This window comes from Heliangelus exortis, chromosome 7, assembly GCF_036169615.1.
Source record: "Heliangelus exortis chromosome 7, bHelExo1.hap1, whole genome shotgun sequence".
In the NCBI taxonomy this organism is placed as follows: domain Eukaryota; kingdom Metazoa; phylum Chordata; class Aves; order Apodiformes; family Trochilidae; genus Heliangelus; species Heliangelus exortis.
Genome location: NC_092428.1, coordinates 32,751,081 through 32,773,891, shown reverse-complemented (window position 1 = coordinate 32,773,891; position 22,811 = coordinate 32,751,081). Strand labels below are relative to the sequence as shown.

The 22,811-nt window shown below is 39.6% G+C and overlaps 2 protein-coding genes across 4 annotated transcripts in view; one reads left to right on the top strand and one right to left on the bottom strand.

Annotated features, from left to right (window-relative positions):
- Window positions 1-22,568, top strand: part of INSYN2A (inhibitory synaptic factor 2A) — a 42,517-nt gene extending 19,949 nt beyond the window's left edge. The window contains exons 3-4 of one of the 2 annotated variants that reach the window (XM_071749675.1): window positions 13,369-13,440; window positions 19,328-22,568. In XM_071749675.1, the coding sequence (XP_071605776.1) occupies window positions 13,369-13,440; window positions 19,328-19,511 (256 nt within the window). In that variant the 3' untranslated portion in view covers window positions 19,512-22,568. Of the gene's footprint in view, window positions 1-1,338; window positions 4,166-13,368; window positions 13,441-19,327 lie in introns of those variants that run through there. The other variant, XM_071749676.1, reaches the window with a different exon arrangement.
- DOCK1 (dedicator of cytokinesis 1) overlaps window positions 1-22,811 on the bottom strand; it is a 277,133-nt gene that overhangs the window by 165,437 nt on the left and 88,885 nt on the right. The window lies entirely within an intron of this gene.

Genomic DNA, 22,811 nt, shown 5'->3' with positions numbered 1-22,811 from the left:
CCCAAGAAAGTCAGTGTTCTCTAAGTGCTGCTGTAGTGCCATGGGACTGGTGCTCAGCGGATTCATTTTCACTAATACGCGGTAGGTCTTGAACTGCTATTACTGCAATTCATCACTAAATGAGCCTGTGCCAGCAAAAAACTGTATCAGCATCTCTGAAGACAGCAGTATCATCCTTTGGGTGAACATCATCTATGTATACATTTCAAAAATGTCAGCACTACATTATCTGCAATTAGCAACAACAGACAGCGCTCAGCTCTGCTGGAGAGGACGGGAAAAGCCACGGGAGGAGAAAACCACAGAGCAGCTCCCACACCTGAGAGAGCCCAGGGCTGAGGGGTTTCTGCCAAATCTGAGTCTGCAAGGGGGCAAAGTGACCTCTCTCTTCCTCTGGCCTGGGATCAGGCCCCATTTATTGGTCATGGAATGCAGAATCTGGGACACGAGGAAACTCAGCTCACACCATCAAGCTGTGCATAATTTTAATGCATTCAATCTGTCTAAATAACACATAGCAGACCTGGGAACAGGGGTAGAAATAAATCAATCATCACCACTGGGCTTGTGACCCTCAAGATGAAAGGAATTATTATTATTCCTTACAAAAATTATAAGGAATATGCACTACATACTTTGTATGTGCATATTAATCAGATCTTACTCTGTGGAAGCTTCCACAACAAAAATAAAACTACGTCACAGCAAAAGGCATTCAAGCACATTTGTATGAAGTCACACATGAATAAAATTAGCAGAGCTATAGCTTTGATTCAGACTTCCAGCCCAAAATTGGAAAAATGTTGAGTACTACATGATGAAGTGCAGCTCGACAACACAAAACAAGTTTTATCCTCCAAATGTTGATTATTTAATCTGCTAGTAAACTTATTAGCCATCTGTATCAAGCACAGACATAGCTGTCTGTATTCAGACAGAAGGCATTTATTTAAGCAGCCCAAATTCTGCTTTGTTTACCTATATGCAGCATCACTAAGGGCAGACAGCAGGATTGAAAGCAAAATTCAAGTTGCTAATTCCAAAACCTGGCTAACTGCAGTACTGCTTATGAAATATGTAACAGAAGATGAACAGATAATGAAAAATATTTTGCAGCTGGAGAACACTGATAACCTGCCCTTTAAATCCTTAGAGTGAAAAGTAAAAGTAATCTAGGTCCTTCTCATTACAGAACAAATCAGCAATTTTTGTAAACAAAGTACTCAATTTGCCATACAAAAATAAGTCACAGTATTTTGACTCCAGCAGGCCAAATGCTACACGTTAGACAAGAGTTAAATGAACCTGTTTCAGAGATAATTTGTATTCATTTATTAGTTGACAGTGGCTGAGGAATATAAAGAGCTCTCCACAAACACCGATGAAGGAAGCAATCCCAGGCTCCTTCGAAGAGGCTTTGAAAGACCACGTTCCCATGGATGGAATTTAAATGTAACTCCACAATTTCCAATGAATAAGGGATACTTGTCTTATCATCATTCCTAAGCAGAAAATAAACCAGTACTGTGAGTGTCTGGATGGAAATCTGAACCAGAGGAGACGAGAGCTTCACCTGCTCAGAGAAAGCAAGCTGTCCTCCTCAAGGGCACAAGAATTAAGCATAAACTTAGCATCCTGACTTAGGAACAATGGCAAATGGAAGTCAGATAGCCAAAGTAATTATTGCCCAGACTGTTTGCTTTTCTCCTTTTCAGAAGCTACTGCAGGCCCAGTCCAGCTGTTCTCAGCTCAATTCGAGCAGACGGCAAATAAAAGGCAGTAACAATCTCTGCTGTCTGACTCAATCCATCTACACACACCAGCCAATACTCTTAAAACTAGGAAGTTCCTCATTTCACATAAAGAGAAAATAAAGCTTAAAGAGCTTATAATACTACAGCCTCTGAGAGCACAGCATTTGGAAGTACTGGGCTAGCTGCAGAAATGCTATGAACAGTTTTGTTTGGGATTTCCCCCTCCCTCCCTTTGGTTCTGTTTTGCCTTTTCCATCACAGACATGGCATAGGAACAACTCAAGAAAATAATTTCTAAGGGAAAACCTGGAACCAAAGAGAAGCAATAGATAGATAATCTTAGCAGCAGAAGACAGCTGCACTACAAATAAATACATGAAAGCCTGAAAGAAGACAAAAATTCCATCCGTGATGCACAAGTGGTATCATGGACTAAGTGCCACCAGGTTTTAAGAGACTGTAACAGCAGTCCTTTGGAACAGGACTACAATGAGCAGCTTGATTTTCAGCTCTGATTGTTACATCCAACCATTCTGCCTGTCCTTTGGAGTGGCCATGTTCATTTTATTATTTCACCTGAGACCACCACTTAAATCCACATCACACCTGAAACTACAGGTGCTGGATCTCAGAGCATGGACCACCTACAGAGCATTCCCAAACACAGATACTCTAGAACACCTTGGAGATTGGAACAATTCACCTTTTGAAGGCAGAGTCCTTGATCTGCCCTCACCAGAAGTAACATGGTTTTCTTTCCAAGCTATAAACCAGCAGACCAGATTTCTCCCTTCTGTATCCCACCCCAAAAAAGCAGAAACCGATCAGACGTGGCAGAGCAATCCACTGCACACCAACACCTCTCAGCTTGATGTCCTCATCACTGGCACAACTTCATTATCTGCCACAAATACACATTTCCTCACAGACTGTTTCAGTGCCTGCTGTCAGTCCACACGAGCACCCTTGAGCCCACTGCTTTTAAAGTGCTCAGTCACCCCAAATGAAAGCTGAGCATTTAAAGATCCAGGATCAGTCAAGCTTAAAGGCCCAGCACCATCCAAAGTTTAATCTCCACTTTTTCCTGAATTAGATTCACTAAAAAAATCTGGAGTTAGATCTACAAGGACAGCTAACAAGAGTATTTCATAGCATGGTATTTTATAGACCTTCAAAAACTTGATGAGATTTGGGGTTTTGATAGGATTTTTCATTAGAGTTGGACAGTTTGCCTGTTGCTCGTAAGAAAAGCTTCAGATCAAATTGTCAGGGTGGATAAAAAGGGCAAACTTTCACAGTTCACAGATGCTCCTGGATGATATATCATAGGTATTTGGAGTACTGAGATAGCAGAACATTTAAGATGAAGAGCACTGTGTTAAATAACCCCACTGCCACAGCTACCTCACAGCTATGGAGCACCCTGTGTTAGGAATTTAGTGGTAGGACCTTTTCCATAAGCAAATGATGATGAACAAAACTGAAAAGTGACCTCTTAGTAACAACCACTATGTGGGATAAATATATACAAACAAAAAAAGAGGTAATGCTTTTAAGCAAAGTTACTTGATCTTAATATTTACTCTTTTTAAAGTAACAACACTGCGAACACCCCGAGTCTCCGAAAATGTAACTTACTTTGCCACTATATTCCAGCTACTTTTTGCATATATTTGAAGATAAAAGTATTTAAAGTCTTCCAAAAAAAAGAGGGGTTTATATCTAATTGCTATTCACTAGACTTTAAAAGGAAGGTGTGACAGCCTTCACCACCCCACTCCCCATTTCAGCAGCATTCAGCAGCACTTCAGGCTTCAAAGTGAAATCAAGGTTGAAAATGTTTCCACCAGATTGGCTCCAGGGACACAAAGGCCAATAAAATCAAACTTGCAACATTCAAATCTGAAAATACTGGTGAAGTATTATAAAAAAAAAAAGTCCAAGCAGACTATGTTCTTGCTAAATATATCCATATGAATTACTGCAGATCATGAGAAACTCCCAACTCTCACCGAGCTGTCCAAATTACATACCTGCAAGGAGAATTTTTCTGCTAAATAAGTCTTTTAAAAGAGGATGTTATTTAGGTACTGAATTACCAGTTCTCACTTTACACAATTAATACAATCCTTTAATAATTGCATTTTGACTGTCAGTAGCATTAGAACCCAAAAAGACAGAGCAATGCACTATATGCCTCCCCAGTCATGTAAAAATGAGACAAAATGAGCTGCACAACACCACATTTCTCATGCAGTTCATTCACCAAGAGATTTCTCCCCAGATTTTTAACTTCCACCTGCTTTGAGCCACTGTGCTTATACAAATATATGTTTATTTTTCATCCTGACTGGGGATAACTGGTGTAGACTGGACAATTTTCATAAAAAGGCTTGTCCAAAGGAGAGGGGTTTTGGTTTGCTTCCAAAGACCTAAACATGCAACTCAGCCTTCAAAAAGCTCAAGAAATCCTAATCCTGTGCTACACATTCAGGGACCTGAGGGTAAGCAAGCATGAGAGAGGAAGAATTTTCTTTCTCCTGGTTCCAATATCCTGAGAAGATGTGATGAAAGCTGAGTGTGGACTACTAATCCATCAGCACAAGAGGATGTTTTGTAGAGATGAGCAGAGGTACTTTGACAATATTAAGGCAATTTAAAGTCTGGAATAGTTCAACCTGGCATGACTTAGGTCATTCCTTTGGTAAAAGCAAAGAGATTTGTTTACTGCACTGTCACCCATACAAGCTCAGGCAAAAATCCCAGGGGATGAGACTTTGAGCACTTGTGTACAAAGCACAAACAAATACCCAACTGCTGCTCTACAGATCTCCTGCACTGCAGTGCAACCTCAAACTACCCTTATTTAAAGGAAAGAAAAAAACAAAAGTACTGAGACCTGCAAAGAGCTCTGCAAGATGCAATAAAACAATTCAGCACTTCCAAGATGCTGGGTTTCTCTCCAGATAATTCCCCATCCTTCTAGCACTGACCACACAATCAGTGCCCAGCAATCATGCTCCACATCCCTCAGTTTGTGCTACTGGGAATATTTCAAATTTTAATCAAGCTCTTTGTATATAGTATTGTTGATGGGAGTTATTATTGTCAACTGATACAGGCAGGGAGTCTGTGCTTACACTGATTCCTCAGTCACTTGGAAATTAAGAAAACCCCACAGACTTGTTATTTCTCCCATCTTCCCTCCTTGTTAGCAGCCTTCTTTATTTGAAAGTCTGACCCAAGCAAAATCCAAGGTGTAGTGGTTTAAAATACAGCTACTCACCTGTGAAGGCACTATCAGCTCATAGCCATGGCCCAGCCTTTGGTCTGCTTGCTTGGGAAGATTTCATTTGCATTAAAATTGTGCAGTTATGAATCTCTGACAAAGGGCTATCAGCCACTGGGAAGGGAGTTGAATAATGGCTCTGTGCTTGAGAAAAGAATTCAGCTCAGGGTAGAAGCAACAGGGAGGTGGGGGAGGCAGGGATGATGCCCACACCACCCAACACATCACCCCAGCTCACACCAGAATGACACAGAGCAGAAATTAAACTTAAAATTAGGTGGATTTGAGGGTGGAAGAGCAATGGGAGCTTGGAAGAGGGACGTAACACAAGGCAAAGCTGCAGTATTAGGGTGGGTGCAGAGCACCTAACGATGAGCTGCAGGTCCAGAAGGCTCAGAGCATCCAAGTAATGATGCTCTGAGGTCAAGGAGCAACTCACAAGAGAGATTTTTGAGTGCCAGGGGTAAAGAGACAGACCTCACCTTAGCATAACTACTGCAGTGCACTCCCTGATAACCTGCTGCAAGCATTTGGCCTAAGAACTCTATGCCAGCAATGCAGTTGTTACTCAGCTAGAGCAAATTCCTTGAATTATTATTACCACCAAGAGATGACATTTTAATTAGCCTCCTGATTTTTTGGATGAGACAACAGAGGCACAGATAGACATTCAAGAGAGATGCCAGACCTTGTATGCACCTAACTCCTGGTAAGATTTTGTGATTTCACTTGAAATATATTTTAATTCTCTCCATTCTCACTGAGGTTTTTTTTAAAACCACTAGACAGCCCTATTAAAACATTTTTTTTTTACTTTTTATTTTTTAAACACTCCCTGCCTAACCTGAGTATAATATAAAATGTATTTATGGGGTGAAAGCACGTGAATTGCTGTCTTGGGAGTCGTGCCATACACCCACATTGCAAATACCTCAAAAAGAAAATTAGTCATCTGCTTCCAACTGTCAGGATTCAGTAAAAGACAACAAACTACTGTCTTGGAAACAGGATGAAAAATCTCACCACTGAGCTTCTGTACATTTCAAAGTATTTTCAGAAACCAAATGAATAATACCAGCCCTGTAATAACAAGACAGAGAGGGAATAAAGTCAAAAAGAGATTCTATTATTTTACAGCATCAGAGGATTTCTGCTTTCATCCTTTGCCATCAGTTAAAAAAACCTTTCAAAAATGAGTGAGGGAATTTGTGCACTCTTTTCTTTTTGTTCTTGTTGTTGTTTGTGTGCATGTTAAAACAGAACTTGTACCCAGCATGACAGGTAGGATCTTCCCTACTCTTCTGATGACAGCCAGGGGCTGCCTGCCCATACTTACTGATCCCTAGGGACTGACTTCTGGTCCCTCCAGCTGTGCCACCCTGCAGGCTGCCTCCCCTGCTCCCTGCCTGCAGTTTTCCTTGGAGAGAGGATAAGCTTTAATTAATCCTCATATAGTGACTACTTAAAGAAAACCTCCCCAGTGATGCTCACACCAGCAGGGATCTCAGCTAAGAAGGAGAGAATAACCTTGCATCCACATCCCCAGTACCTCTGGAGCTGTGAGCATTGGGACCAGGACCCAGAGCTGATGTTGCTGGGATCTATGGGGCTCTCAGGGAGATCTCCCCAGCTCCCAAAACACCCCAGGAGCAAACTGGCTGGGGCTTGAGGTCTGTACCACAGGATTTCTGCCTCTGTGCTCCAGTGCACAGGCACTGAGCTTTGCTGCAGCTGTGGAGGATGTGGATGGTTCCCAGAAAAGCTTTTCTGGTACCTTCAGAGCAGTGTGGGAAGAAGCCACTGTGATGGAAAATCCTGCCCACAGCTCCATGCAACTTTGCTAAGAGAACTGGGCAACAGCTTCCAGCCAGCTGGATCTGAGACAGCTCCACAGCCCTGCTTGGGTCTCTGCACAAAGCTACAGAGTTGGCTCCTACTTCTAACACATCCAATCTATTGCAAACAAACAGTGTAAGACAAGCTGACCCCATGCAGGATGCTCTGAAACAGACTCAAGCTCCTCTGAGTGATCCAAGGATCTCCCCACAGCTGCTGGAGCCAATCCCTGCACTGTCCCAGAAAGGGGAAGGGGCCCTTCCCAAAAATAAGATGGTGACTGGGAGACATACCCAAGAATTCTCCCAGGGTTTGTGTGAGGGAACCAAATATTTGCAAATAACCAAATTTGCAAATAAGGAAACACCAGGGAAAAAGAAAAATCTGTAGCTGAAAAAAAAAGAATAAATAAAATTACACCCCTCCCCAAAAATAAAACACCAAAATCTAACATACCTCTAAAATGCATGATACAATTCAATGTTTGCATCCAGATGTAGACATCAAAGAAAAAACAAAAAACCAAAAAACCAAACCCCTCAAGATAAAGCTCAAAGCTCAATATTCCTGATTTTTATCAGGCTGTACTGCTGTCATTTAGGAAGGAAAGCTGCTAATTGGTACTGATGACTCTAATGGCAACACAGCAGCAGTAAGGCTACAACAATTTGTCTTCTGGGAAAGTCATTTTTCAGAACACCTTTGTAGGAGCCAAAAGCTGACCCGGGGTGTTTTATACCTGTACATACCTGCTGGTTTGACAGCAGAATATAAGTTCTTAAGGCAACCAGAGGCAGCCATTAATCCAAGAGAAACATGGGGGTTGCTGATAGGAATGCATTTATATGAGGCTTTCCATCGAGCTAGAATGGCAAATCTTTCCTAGGTTAGACTTTATGGCTAAAAAGGATTTATTTTCATCTGCAAAATACACAGAATTTTCCTGCAGTTTACATAGCTAAACCATGGCACAGGTCATAAGGACAGCTAAAACACACGTGACCTGGTGAAGTCATTTCTTCTGCCAAAAGGCAAATTATGTTAATTGGAAGGGTGGATAATTTTCTCTTGAAGCATATTATTAGCAATATTAGCTCTGTAATACTTTACAGTAGGAAACAAAGGTTTTGAGGAGGTCTCCACCAGACTCTTTATGTTTAAATTACTATTCTGTAAAGACAGATAATGTTAGTGTGCTTAACTAGCCGGGCTTTAAACAGTCCCAGCAGCACAGGTTGGGCATGGAAACAATATCTTTATACATCAACTTAGAGAGACCCATGGCCAACCCTTCCTCAGCTTTCAGCAGAGCAAGAACTGGCACTTCAAAACCACTTCAAAGGCCCAGTGCCTTCTTCAGATCATTTGTTTCACTGTATTTTCAGAAAAAACAGCAACAGCAAAAAGAAAATGATCTTGCAGTCTGTTTATCCTCCTTGGTGGTGGTAACACATCAAAAGTGTGATGAACATCAGTACCATCTAAAGAGCATGAACACACTCCAAAGCACAGCCACTTCTGTCAAGTCCTGCCATTAAGTAACTCAATTAATATCAAGTATTCCCTACATTCCCAGCACATAAGGAGAGACATCCAGATGTAACAGATCCATCCTTCTAAATCCCTTTGTGATTTTTTTTTTGCTTTTAATGTATGTCCAGGACACTTGAATTAGTGCCCCTTCACCAGCTCCCTGCTGAATGATGAGGGGAAAAAAAATAAAAATAAAAAAAACCATCAACACTCACAGATCTGAACTTCCCTCTCTCAGCTCAATGAGCTCTCTAATTTATAGGAGTAAAAAAACTACTCAAATGCAAAGATTTTGAGGTTACAGTTGGTGTTTTCAAAAAAGAGCCTCGAGCAGGTGCACCAATTCTGCATTTCACAGGGATTTGGAGGGTGCAATTCCCTTAGGCTGCTCTGAAAATCACAGCCTATTATTAGTTACTGCCAGTCCATGTCAGCAAAATGGTTGCTCTTCATTATAATATTTTAATACTTGGAAGTGTTAATTGAGGTTAAGCTCAGGTTGTGCCAAGAATGCTAAAAGAAATGCAATAAAATGAAAGCCTCCTGAACAAGAAAATATGAAATATAGAGAGCAAGCATATGTGAAAAATGGAGGATGGGAATGAGATCCCCTTCCCAGGATGACCCAGCCACTGAGGTGCAGAGAAATACAACTGACCTAAACCCATCCTTTCTCCAGAGCCTGGAGAAATACCTGACTGCCCATCATGGACATCCATATGAAAACAGAAAACACAAAGTGTAAAGTATCAAAGCATCTGAATACCAGGGAAGCTGAGCAAACATTCCAGTCAACACATTTGGTTCCCTTCTTGCAGACCAACCTGCATCCCATCAAACCAGGCATGAATAGTATCACATTTTCTTTGCTATATTGATAATATCTTTTTAAAAAACCTAAATTTACACTTCCTCAGGTCTATTACCTTTATGGTTACTGGGTATAAAAAAAAAAAATCTTACTGCAGTGCAGGTTCTAGCAACTACACAGAAAGCTACCCAAGTAAACCAAAATAATTCCTTCAGCACCCACAAGTAATTTTTCAGCTATAAGGTAGAACATTTTTCTTTCTGTGGTCACTGAGGAACAAATAAGCAGCTGCTGGCTGGCAGGGGAAGGGACCAGATTTGGTGGGGTCTTACTCATGGAAGTCAGAAGTGGATATCAAGAAGAAACTTTTGTTAGAAGGCACAGGTGCCAATAAATGCCCTCTGACTGCATCTCACATCTTAAAACAGATTCCCAGCAGGGCATTTTTTAGGAGCAGTCCATGCCACATCCCAGACACACAGCTCCATGTTAGAAAGGCCCCAAGAGCACCCAAGGGACCACACGACATGAGGAGAACAAGGATGAGGTCACAACAACCAGAAGAGCAAAAATCAACAGCCTCTAGTTCAACACTGACAATTCTTGGTCACACCTGGTACTTAAATCAATGAGGCATTTCCAAAATCAAGATGTTAAAAGTGTAAAATTAGCTGCAAGGCTTCATGCTGGTATTTTTTCTCTGAAGTACATCACCCCCAGGAGATGCAGCCTGGGGGGGAACTCCAGGCTCCCAGGCATCTCACTCAACACAAAGTGAAATAAATGTTCTGCTTGGGATCTGAAACAGATCAGAACCACCTTTCATTTCTCCAAAAAGAAAACAAATTTTCTGTAAGACCCTTTGTTTTGTTTCCCATTTTACAGGATTGACTCAAGAGAAAACCACTGCATTTTATACCAATGCATTAAAAAAAAAAAAAAAAAAAAAGTTACAGGTCCCCATCCTGAGCTCTGGTACACTTGGCTAACCTTTAAAATTATTTCCAATGGCAGGGAAAGAAAGCAGCTAATCCAAAATGCCCCTTCTCAGAGGGAAAGCATCATCAGTCAGAATTGTGCTCTCCTGAAGGCAGTACCCAGGCTGTGCTGGCAATCTGTTCCCAGCAGTCAGCACTGACAGGGAGCTCTGCTTTGCACCCAGAAAATCAACCTCCCTGCCCAGCATTTGCATGGAGATGCTAAGCCAATGCTGAAAGCTTTGCTGGCATGGAGCAGATTAAATTCCATGCAAGTGTTTATGTAGATAATTATGAGAAAACAAGAAAATGAAAGTCCAAAGCCCTGGGGTATCAACAATTCTTTCATTAAGGGTTTAATTTATATAGAAATAATTGAATTTATAGTGTAGTAACACTCACACAACACAGTCCTGGCTAAGGAGCTATCTAACTGCCTGATGGAAACCAAGCTCTGTAACACCATGTTTTCTTTTGGGGACTTAAAAAGAAATCTAATAAACAGGATGGTTCAGAGAAGACAACTTTACTAAAACTGGAGTTTGAAAGGAAAATCATCTCCAGAAAGCTGAACACATTCAATACACAAAATGATGCTTTTTAAGAAGTTCTTTATAAAATTATATCAGATTAGAAAAAAAAAAAAATATCACCATTAACAGTACAGCTGGAAAATGGCAATGATGCCTGAAGCAAGCAGTGCTGAATGTGGAACCTGAGAAATCAGTATTTCCAACTGTCATCCAGATATCATAATATTTTTAAATCCTTACACCAAAGGACCATTTTCATCACCTTAATGGGTCTGCATTATATCATCAACTAAGAAATATATTTTTTAAGTATCTGATAATCTTGAATTATTGGGCATTTAAAGATCATCATATACTTAGGAAACTACTTTAAATAAAATACTGACAACTGCGTTTTGGGAGTTTATTAACCTGAAGTAGAATGATACTTTGTTTTTAATAAGATGTCAAAACCACTGCCAGTTATAACAGCAGCTCTATAGCTCATGATGGAACAGGAACATCTACTTTAATACCAAATATTCTACATTTTTTTGGTAAATAAGTACCCAGGCTACCAGCACTCAGTGAGTTTATCACAATTATAACATTACTGTTTTGTTAAGATGAGCCTGGTGCTGGTAGGAACTGGTTAGGAAATCATCACAGTAACTAAGAGAGTGACCACAGACATAGTTCTGATTTTTCTGAAAGCCCTGGTTCTCAAACACCCCAACTAGGGGGAGAAACACAAATAAAGCAGCAGCTGTCCTCAATCCAGGATCATAGGGGCAGGAGAAATAATGTGGATGCTACAATTTGATTGCATAAACACCAAGCTTGGAAAAAATTAGGAGAAAAACTTACTGTTAAATTATTTCTTAAAACATCAGAGCAGAGGAAGGCAAAACCTGAGGCAGAAACCCTGGGGCATGGTACAGAACCAGCAAAGAGGGGCAGAGAGGAGGAGGCTGGGGGTGAAGAAGCCAGAGATGTAACTGGGGGTTTGAATGGGAGTTTGCCAGTGTACAAAGATGAATTAAAATGTTCCAACTGGAAACTAATGAGAAAAAAAAAAACAAACCACACCTACACAAGCAACCTGGCACTATATGTACTGCATTTGTGCCTTTATCTATTAAAAAAACACTCAAAGAAATGGGCTGTAATCCTCAAAGGTGATTAAGTATTAACTCTTAACTCTATTCCTCAGTAAATAAAGGCTTCCATGGACTGATCTGTACACTTTAAAAACTCTTTCTAAAGATGTAACATGTAGTGTTTGATCAATAGCTGGGAAAAAAAAAATATCATGTTGCAAGTCTGAGTTTAACAGTCTGGTGAAATTTTAATGTCAGCTTTTGGAAGATTTTTTTTGAAGCAAATTGAAAACCAGATACTACTTTGCTCTTAGCATAGAAAGTATAACCAATTATAAGCCAACACTGATATTTTTTCTTCATAAGGAATAGTATATAATATAGAAATCCTGCTTCCTAAAAATTCATTTGAACATTTGGGTTTTGCTGTTGTGCTAAAACTTAGCAACCCAGGTAACAGGACTTTGCTCCTCTGGCCAAAAAGTGTATTAGGCTACTACTTAATACCAAGTTTCAAACCAGAGTGCTCCAAAGCAACCAACCAGAACAGCAAGAACACTACCTGGAAAAAAATTTTTATTAAAAAGAAGTAGATTCAGGGTCTGAATGCACACTACTGGCTGTGCTACCCCTGTGCCAAGGGTCCCAGAGCTTTTGCCCCATCATCACCTCCAGGGACTGATTTAATTGAAGTCAGAATGGAAGCAGAAATGTCACCTGTGAAGACAAGTTTGGTCTGATAAACTTCAGACTGATAAATTTCTTCTTTTTCAGAAGTTATATATATATGGTAATGGAATAAGGTTTAAAACCAGTATTCAAACCTTTAAAAAAGCAAAGTGACACAGAACAAGATGGTCATTTTCCAAGAAAATTGTATTTTATATCATAAATAAATAGTCTGCAGTATTTAGGAAATGCTGAGTTACCACCTGAGGAACAGGCACAATGAACAGGTTGTGTCTCATTTGCCATTAATATTTGTTTTATATAGGTTTGATACTTGAGACATAAATATTAAGTCACCTTTTCTCCAAATGTTGGATTTTTCATTACTGCTCTTTTTTCAGGGAAATAGAGAGAAAGTTTTTCTGTCCCCACAGCAAGAGCAGTTGGGGCAGGGCAGGTGCAGAGCTGCAACACTGAATTGTTTGAGGAAAATTATTCCAGCTCTTTGGGTGAGGGAAGTCCCAGGCCTCAGGACAGAAGAATTCCCTCAAGTAATCCTGACCAGATCTATTTTTCACACCTTCAAAATTCAACAGCAGCTTCATGTAAGAAAAGGTTCCCATGACTTGGTCTCCTTGATGCTTTCCCTTTTAATTTGCAAAGTATAACAAAACCAGTATTTTATTTTCTCCTTGCAGTCATTAAAGACTCCTTTTCCAAATTAATTCCACCTTCTCATTGTTCAGTGAAGCTGAATATGCTATTTTTCGTTTTCCTAACAGCAAGATTTTTGTCAAGAAATAAAATAAAGTTTAAAAAAATCCCTGATTTCTATTAATATAATCATAAAATGACATTTTACTGACCTTGTGCTCTTGTCTTTGTAGGCTTTCCTATCGGACTGGTCAAGACACAGCAAATTGTGACACGTGCAGGAACAGTGCATGTATTATCTATAGGTAGGTTCATTCCCACCTTTCCTTCCTCAGTCAAAGTAATGATTTACTCATGTCAGATCAGTTGTTTAAAGCCTTGGTATTTTTTATTTTTTTTTTAATAACGCAAAAAAAAAATTAAAACCAGAAAATAAATTTCAACTTCACTAAATGAATCAAATGCAAAAGACACCTGGTTTCTAAGTCAAAATTCATCACTGAAATTTTCTAAAGATGTAAAGTATGTTTTCTAAGCACACATTGTCAGGACAAAGTCCACTTAAAATACTGAAATCTAAGAAAATCTTGCTGTTCAGAAGAACTGCAATTGATATGCAGAAAACACACCAATTCTCTCAACACCCAAACCCCACGTGGACTAAATCTTCACGGCCTGTTTTATTCTGTGATTATCTTTTAGTGGAACTGCCCTTTCTGCTCCTGCTTAAATTACCATCCCATGTGAATTTTAATCCTTGAGCAGAAATCTTCGTGACAAAACGAGTCTTCTGCTTCATATTTTTGTGCATTATTCTAAGGCTTTTATCCTGAATTATTTCTATGAAGGAGCATCTTGAAGAAGTCATGCTAGGATTCTCTTCAGTCAAAAAGGTTACAAGTACTCAATAGCTTTTAAAAGGTGACTTTTGCTTTTGGAAGTAAACTTTTCACTAGATAAATCAGCAGCCAATTTCTACATAGGGGGAACAAAGAAATCAAGATTACACTATTACAGATCTTGGGGGGGAAAAAAATTATTCAAAGCTTTACCAACCAGTTATTTGGCTACTTTTTACTCCTTTGAAATTCTGAATTATGCTGGGCTTCAATTTTGCCTTTGATATTGAAGTTGTTTGAAGGTGTACTCTGTTCAACAGAAAATACAGAGCTGGGCTCTATGAAATATAACTGAATGCAACAGGGGCAAAGGAAACAGGTTGAGATCATGGTGATACAAGACAGCCAGGTAGCAGAGCCCACATGAAGCAGTTCACTTGTTAAAGGCTTCATATAATGATAATTATTAAAATTAATAAGCATGACAACATAAAGTAAAAATAAGACAAGTAGACATAATTTCCTAAGATACCATCAGTGTAGCAAAATCAGGTAGCTAAATGATGAGAAGAGCAATTTTCATCATCTTATTTCATACCCAAATTAATTAACTTGCATTCCTTCTCCTCTTATCTCTAGAGTGTCAGACTTTTAGTAGAAAACCCAGATCTCACTGGTTTGCTGAGGCTGGCAGTGCTTTGGATCAGAGGCAGCTGTGATTTCTCAGGTTGAAAGGGGAAATTTGTAACAGAAATTCCTTAAAATTGTATCGAGGTGATTTTGAAGTGATTAGTGCTTATCCTGTTCTTCCACTAATGCCATGTCACCCCATTAATGGGACCCAGAAGGAGACACTGGGATGTTCTGTAATTCCTGCTTCACCTCTTCTACTTAAATGCAAAAGTTGAGCAGCTCTACAAATGCTTGTAGGATTTGGGCCTTAATGGGACAAACTTGGTGATAAAAATAAATAGAAGGGGGGTCATGGGAATGAGAAAGGCTCGGGTTGAGCAGAAGGAGAAAGGTTTTTCCCTAAGGCAGAAAGCAGAGAGGCTGCCCAAAGCCTGGGCTGGAGGTTCCATGAAGCAAATGGATCAAGTTCTCCTCAAATCCAAATAATTCTGATTCAGTGATCTCACAAGTAACCAACATACCCAATAATTCACAGCTATAAGTCTTTAAATTATTCATCTTAATAACATGGAACCGTTAGAAAAGAAAACCCACCCATATTTCCAAGCTTTTTGCTAGATACCCTCCCACATCCCATATGCTTTAAACCAAATGGTTATGACTCCTCAAACTCTGTTTTCAATCCCTTGCAGAGCAACAAAATTAGAATAAGTTCCCTCTTCTGCCAGCATGCAAAAAATAAACTCGTTAGCACAGATCCTCAAAATCATTCGAAAAACCCATGAAGCCAAAACCAGAAAATCCACAGTGCTAGGATGCAGAAAATGGGAATATCCTGAAGGAGGCAGCCCCCCTGTGCCCATGCCTTGAGCAAGGTGTGCACATTGCCCACCACTCTCCTTTATCACATCATCTGTGTTAGAATCAGAATAAAATCCCAGAACAGTTCAGGTGGGAAGGGACCTTTCAAGGCCACCTCCCCAGCAGGAACATCCTCAACTCAATCAGGTTATTCAGAGCCCCATCCAACCTGCACATTTCCAGGAATGGGGCATCTCCCACCTCTCTGGGCAACCTGGGCCACTGTTTCACCACCATCACAGTAAAAAATTCCTTCTTGCATCACTTGAAGGCACTGGGTTATTTGAAAGCACATGCACCCAGAGGCACATTGTGTGACAGAACCCCCAAAAACACCTCAGGGATGTTCTCAGGGCCTCTGGGAGGTGCTGGAGGTGAAGCCAGCCCCATGGGGATCAATGCTACTGCACCACAAGGGCTCAATTAAAAAGCCAGGCACTTCTTTTCTGCTCTCCCTTTGGGCTTCAGGCACCAAGCACACAATCTTTTACTGATGAGCAGTTATTCAACAGATTTTTCTTTCCTGAATATGACTCAAATTCTGCACAGGAAATAGTTTTGTTCCAAGTTTGTCCTGGAGTACTCATTACAGCATCCAAATCATCATTGTTTCCAGAACACAACTCCAGCTCACAAATACAAAAAAGCAAAGGGGACACAAAGCCCAAAGCAAAGCAAACAGAGAAACCCCACAGAGGTTCCTGCTGATTTTGATTCCAAAATGACAGTAGGGTATGAAACAGGTTTGGAAAAAAAGCAGCATTCAGCTGCCCTGCTGTTACCTTCAACCTTTTTGCAACACTTGGCCACAACCCCAGCAAGTCACTGGTACTTCCCAGGGACAAAATGAGCTCAGGATTCACCTCTCAGGCAGGCTGGGCAATAACTAACACCAGGAGCTGGGAAATGGGAAAGGATGAAAGAAAAACCAACAAAGGATTTTGTTATAAGAAAAAAAAAAAAAAAAAAAAAATCTTATTTTGGGTTCCCCCTGCACTGGTATCAGTCCCGAGCAGAAAACCAGATGACAGAAAAAGCAGGTTCAGGGTCCTCTGCTCTGGGGCTCAGCCAAGCACAGAGTAATGGTGCTTGGAGCTGCAATTGCAAGGAGACTTTTGATCAGTCCTGGACTAAACCCTGGGAAGGAATTTCAGAGATTTTAATTACAAAGTACTCGCCTGTGTTTAATGAGCACATCAAAACAGAATCCTCAGAGGCCTCTGAGTTGATCTGGCCAGATTTTCAGAGCAATGACATCTATCCTAACACTGAGACACAGGCAGCTGCCCTGACTCGAAGGTTTCCTGGGTGAATCCTGAAGGTTTGTAGTTATTTTGGGGAGAAAACACAGAAAGCCAGCAGATGGATCCCAGACATAATCTTACTGCCCATCTATTTGCACTGGGGTTTCATGCACAGGGAAAATTGGAGACAGGTGTTGAACAGGGAGAAATCCCAACCCTATGTTCCAATTTTAGCAAGATTCTAGAGGTCAGTGAACCTTTTGTGCCCTAATCACATATTTGTGATCCTGGCATTACACACTATTTAGATTCATCTCTTGGTTTTGTAGGGCTTACTCACAATTGTCAGTTTATTAAAAATATTATTTCATCTACAGAAAAACAATTCTGAAGCCAATAATAATAATAAGATCCATCATAGTGCTACAAGAACACAAAAGTCCTCACTAATTAAGTTTATGGAGTTACCATAGGGAGGCTTAAACAAGAGACAAAACCAGACCATATTTGAAAGGGAGAAGAGCCATGTGGAATAAAGAATACTTCAAGAAAAGGTCATTTTGAGAGGAAACCTATAGATACTTAGGGTACAAAAATAGCACTAAGCAAAACAAAATTGTCAGAGACATGACAGGTGACAAAATCAAGTTTAGGAATGCAAGAACTGGAAAGTCAAAGGATCAGTCTGTAGAGAATAGCTGCAGCTCTAGAATAAAGCCACACAAAGATGTAGCTCTTTCTGTATCTAACAGCATTTCCTACGTTTGATACGAGACCAAAAATAAGGTCAGCTACAGTTATTTACAAAGAAATGGGGAAAATTACAGAGTAAGGTTTTTTATTACTGCAGCACACACAGGTATGAGCAAATCTAAGTTTGCCTGAAAGGCTATATTAAAAAAAAAAAAAAAAAGCTAAGCTGATAAATAACAATCTGTAAAATTTACAGTTCTTAATGCTGAAATAATATGAGCATTTCATTCACATTCTTTATATTCTTCAGAAGCAATTGATGTAAACAGCTGAAGGAGCCTGAACAGTGCTGCACATGGGTTTATGCAGTAGGAAATGTTAACAACATGGGTTTTGTCACATGGACTGGAACTATGATGGGTTTTCTCTTGAGGCCTATCTTTAAAAGAAGATTATGATGAAAAAGAGTTACTCTGTTCAGCAAGACATTTTTTTTTTAAAAAAAAACAGCTCATCTTTTACATCCATTTGCAGTAGCTGTTCAGACAGCTCCCCTGCAAGAACAAGAGCTGGAAAGGAGGACAAATCAACTCTGACCATGCCACAGCTGAAATGCCCTTTTTTTTTTTCCCTCCAAAAATTTATATAGAGGAAAAAAATTGAAAAAAATTACAGCATGATCTGCATGTCACTTAAAATGACATTTATGTCCACCTGAGATTCTCCCACTGTATTTCTGACAGCATTTATGTGGTGGGGCATTCACTACCAACCAATATCCTGAGCTTAGCACAAAACTAATGCCCCAGTTATCCAACCAACTGCTGGTTCCTTGCTGAACTACAAACAAGACCCTTTTCCCAGGTTGAAGCCAGCATTGTTCTCTCATTAACAGGGACAGGGATTAATCAGTAAGCTTGTAGTGTGCTTCTGCAGTAGCAGGATACCCAACACAGCCTTCTGCAAGCTCAGTATTCAGACACACAGCTCTAGCACCTAGCTGAAATCTCAGGATCTTGATGTAGAGTGTCTTTATACTGCTTAAAACATGGAGATGGAAATATTTTGAATATTTGAAATCCTACCTGATGTGTTTCCTCCACTATAAGAAAGTTTATCCGAATCACTGAGATGTTGACACTTCTGCTCAGAATGGATTTAAATTAAGCCAGGCACAGCCAGGTGCAAAATAAAGAGCTCACACTCCTTCCAACATCCCTTCCTAGGGCTTCACTACAAGTCCTTGTAGGCAGACAGCCCTTAAAAAAAACAAAGCACAAAAATATCCCAGACTTTTCTTAGCAGCTTTGATTTCCTCTCCTCCAGCCTAGGAAGAAAACAAAATCCACCTAACTCAGCAGATGGTACTAGATGGGATATTGTGATGAGTCTGCAAAGGCTGGGCCACTGAAGTCCATCAAAATTTCCTATGCCTTCTGTAATTCCAGAGAATTTCCCCTGAAATGCCATCAGGTGCTTTGTACCCTAATGCCTGCACACTTTCCAGGTAGGGCTGTCACAGCCCAGAAGATGGAGAGAGGTAACAGCAACAAAAGTTGAAAGAAAAATCCCTTTTTACCTGAGCCACACTGGGAGCATGAGGCCTGACAAACTCAACCCAACTTCTTTAAGTGGTTTATGCCCAACAAGCAGTGGCAGAAACATCTCAGGAGAAAGAAATCTGCACAATCCCATTCCCATTTCTCTTTTACAGTAGATGCTTATTTTGACCTCTCTCTTCCCTCTCATCCTTTTCACTTTTTGTACAAAAAAAACATGGAGAAACTTAATGAAACATTTATTTGGTATCTGAATTCCATAAATGAAGCATTTGTAGATTGCTGTCAGATGTTGGCTTGGCTGAAATCTTTCCACCACCATAATTAGAAACTAATGGCTTCTTTTTCCCATTTTTTTTTTAGCGTGGAACTGGATTTTAAACAACAAGAAGATAAGCTACAGCCAGTTTTGAGAAAACTTCATCCTATTGAGGAAACTCAGGTTGCACCTTTGCCTTATTCTCAGGAGAGCTACTCCTCCACTCCCAAGCAAAAATCCAAAACTGAATCAAAAAAGCATGGAAGATGGAAACTCTGGTTCCTTTAACCCAAGTCCATGACACGTGGACTTCAAGGCCTTCTTTAACAAATATCTGGAGTTCTATCACTCATCTCTGATGGGATCTTGGTAGACTGAGCAGTGTTACTGGCCCTGGTAGTTTGGAGCATCCTGGCAGCATTCAGTTCTCACTGTATGTACCAAAAAGGCCTTTGCACCTGCAAAAGTAACATCCAGAAGCAGAAATACCTTTTGCCAAACTTTTCTTTGCAGTTCACCAATGTGGGATGTAAAACCTGAATTGAAATTTGTACCAACATGGAAAGTAAAACTTCTCTTCCCCCTCCCCTTTTCCTTAGGTCTGAAAGTGTCACATTCTAACTTGGTAAATTGTAGGCTGGCATCTCAATACCACTGCTGGTTTAAAAAGCCTTTTGAGGGGTTTTTTTGTCTTTAAAGAAGGGGGAAAAAAAAAAATATATAGCTAGCAAGCCTTATGTTTGCAATGGTCTTGAGTTTTACAGATCCATGTTGATTGGGGAGTGCAGTTTTCAGCACATATATCCTGGACAAAGCACAATTTTTCATGTGGTCCAAGACCAAGAATAATCTCTCTGATGTGACTCTGTGTATATTTGCCTTCATGTGATGTAGACATCAACCCAGCTATCACATTGCAACAAGGAAACCATCATTTCTGATTTAACTGTGTCCTCAGCACCAGTTTGCTGCTCCTCTCCAAGGGCTGAGCAGCCCCAAACCTCCCAAAGTCAGGAGAAGCCTTTAACCACACCAAGCTGACAGGGTCAAGGCTACAGGACAATCATCAGTCCTAGATTTCACTTTGTCTTTTGCTACCCCAAAAACTCTACCTGACCCATTCTGGCACAGGGAAAAAAAAAAAAAAACCACAAAAAAAAAACCCTCAACCAAACAATCAAACCACCCCCAAACAGAACAAAAGCTCTACAGATGGTTGGCATTTGCCATCATTTAATAACTTTTTTTATATAGGTTGGAAAACCTCTACACTCTTGCAGAAGGCACCAGAAAATTTACAGTTTGCATTGAGCTTTGAAACCTGTTTGGAAGGAGCAGTAATTTTAAATATTTTTTTATTTACTGAGCTTGTCAGATAGGTTTCCCAACATATTCCAATTTATATCTCACTCTTGCAGATGTAGTAACACACCAAGAAAAGAGATATATAAATCAATTTTTTCCTTGTTTCCTGGGGGCTTTGGGTTTTGTTAGTTTTGTTTTGTTTTTTTTTTTTCTATATTGTGGGGTGGTTTTTTTTAGTGACTAAAATTTTGCTCTGAATTATAAAGTGCAACTTCAAGTATTTGCTGCTGCCAATTAAACTTGCATCTAGAAGGATCATTTGTGGAAAATTTCTCATGCTAGAAGGGGCCAGGGAGTGGGAATCTTGTTGTCTTGAAGGATTTAAGATAAATTATACATTTTCATGTAACATTTTTAGTAAGAATTGGCTTTGAAACTGCATACCTTAGAGCAGCAGTAAGATAAATGCTATTCCTCAGCCTTTAGATGGAAGAAGTGTCATCATTAGCAGAAAAGTTTGCACATACTAAAAAAATCTGAAGTATTTTCATTTATACTATTTTTTCTCTCAGCTCAGCATCATCAAATCCATTACTGCAAGAAAACTTGAGGAAAATAACTCCTTTCTCCCCCTCAAAGCAAAGAGAATGAAAAGGAAACTAAAATGGGCACAGAAATGCAGAAGATGTCTATGTTCACCTCCAAATGAAGTTCAGCATGCTTTAATTAATAAAAAAAAAAAAAAGTCACCTTTGCAGTAAACCTAGAGGGCTACAAGTTCTTGTACATAAGCAAACAATATCCTGAAATACTTTGGTGAAAGCTGAAGGATTAGAAAAGGTGATCCTGTGGACCAGGAAGGAAGTGCAATTGTTTCATGTGGAGAAAACCCTGTTCCATGTATTTTATACTGTTTTTAATTGAAAATAGAAAACTGTTTACGTGACAGCCCACCCTACATGTTTCAGAAACCCAGTTATTTCCAAACAGTATTTTTTTTTTCCTAAACAGAAATATGAAATATGGGCATAAATAGAAAAGAACAGCATTCTTTTCAATTAGTGGTAAGGATTAATGAACTCTTCCATCCCGACATGCCCATGTCTGGGGTTTTTTAAAGGAATGAAACCAAGCATCAACTCAATGGCAATCAACTCCAAAACCATTAGTGTCACCAAATCAGCAGCTTTTCACACACACCTCTTCTAAACAAAACAACTCTTGGGCACAGGGACTCTGCCCCAAAAACCTGAACTGTTTTCCTGTGTGGTTACTGACTCGTCACTGCAAAATAAGAGAGGGAAATTCCCTGGTGAAACCTAAAAGAGCTCAAAGTCCTCACGGTGTGTTCTGTACATGTCCAGGCTATTTTCTTAAAAAAAAAAAGAAGAAAAAAAAAGTTGCAAATTTTTAATTTTTTACATTTTTTTAAAAACTGGGAAAGCTGACATACATCTAGTCCTGCTTCAATGAACATCTCGTGTCCTATGGTACCATCCGATGTAATTTGTAATAAAATGTTTTTGCAAGTGTGTAAAATGTATCATATTGTATTACATCTAGGATCACTCAGGCTCAGGTTAGACAGAGAAAAAAACACCTAATTCTTTAGAGCTTTTAGTTAAATGTGACTGACAAAGCTTTTCTCACTCTACTGTAGCTCTTTTAAAACGCAGCTATGAGGTGATAACAAAGCAAATGCATCCTCACTTCCAACGTGGCACAGGACCTTGCTTGGCCAAATTCCCTGATAATTCCATGCATTTTCACACACTGATTTGCTCTATGCATCTCTCCCATCTAATGCTTACAACCACTTTTTAGCCAATAAATACTGCAGTGTTTTTTTATTACTTGCTATTTTCTGAGTCGGTATCATGTCCACTAAATCACATCCTTTGGTTTAGAGCTCTTAGGAAACACTGGTCATGTTGAGTTTTACTGGTTTTCTTAAAAAAGGTCACTGTAAAAATAGTTTAAAAATCAGGATAAACTGAAAAAAAAAATATAATTTATTAAAACTGAAAGATCCTACCATCACTACAAAGTGTTTGCTGTTTCTTGCTTAAGATGCAAAACCACCATCTCTGCCTTTAATTTCACTCTGTCTTAAAGGTTAAGCACTTTTTCAAAATTAAATAGGCTCATTTTTCATCAACACTTGCAAATCAAGCCTGCTGTTAGATTAAACCATTTCTTGAGCATCTGTACAAGAACCCCCATTATGTATTACTACTGGAATTTATACATCACTACTGGAATTTGTTAATAAATGGGTTGCCA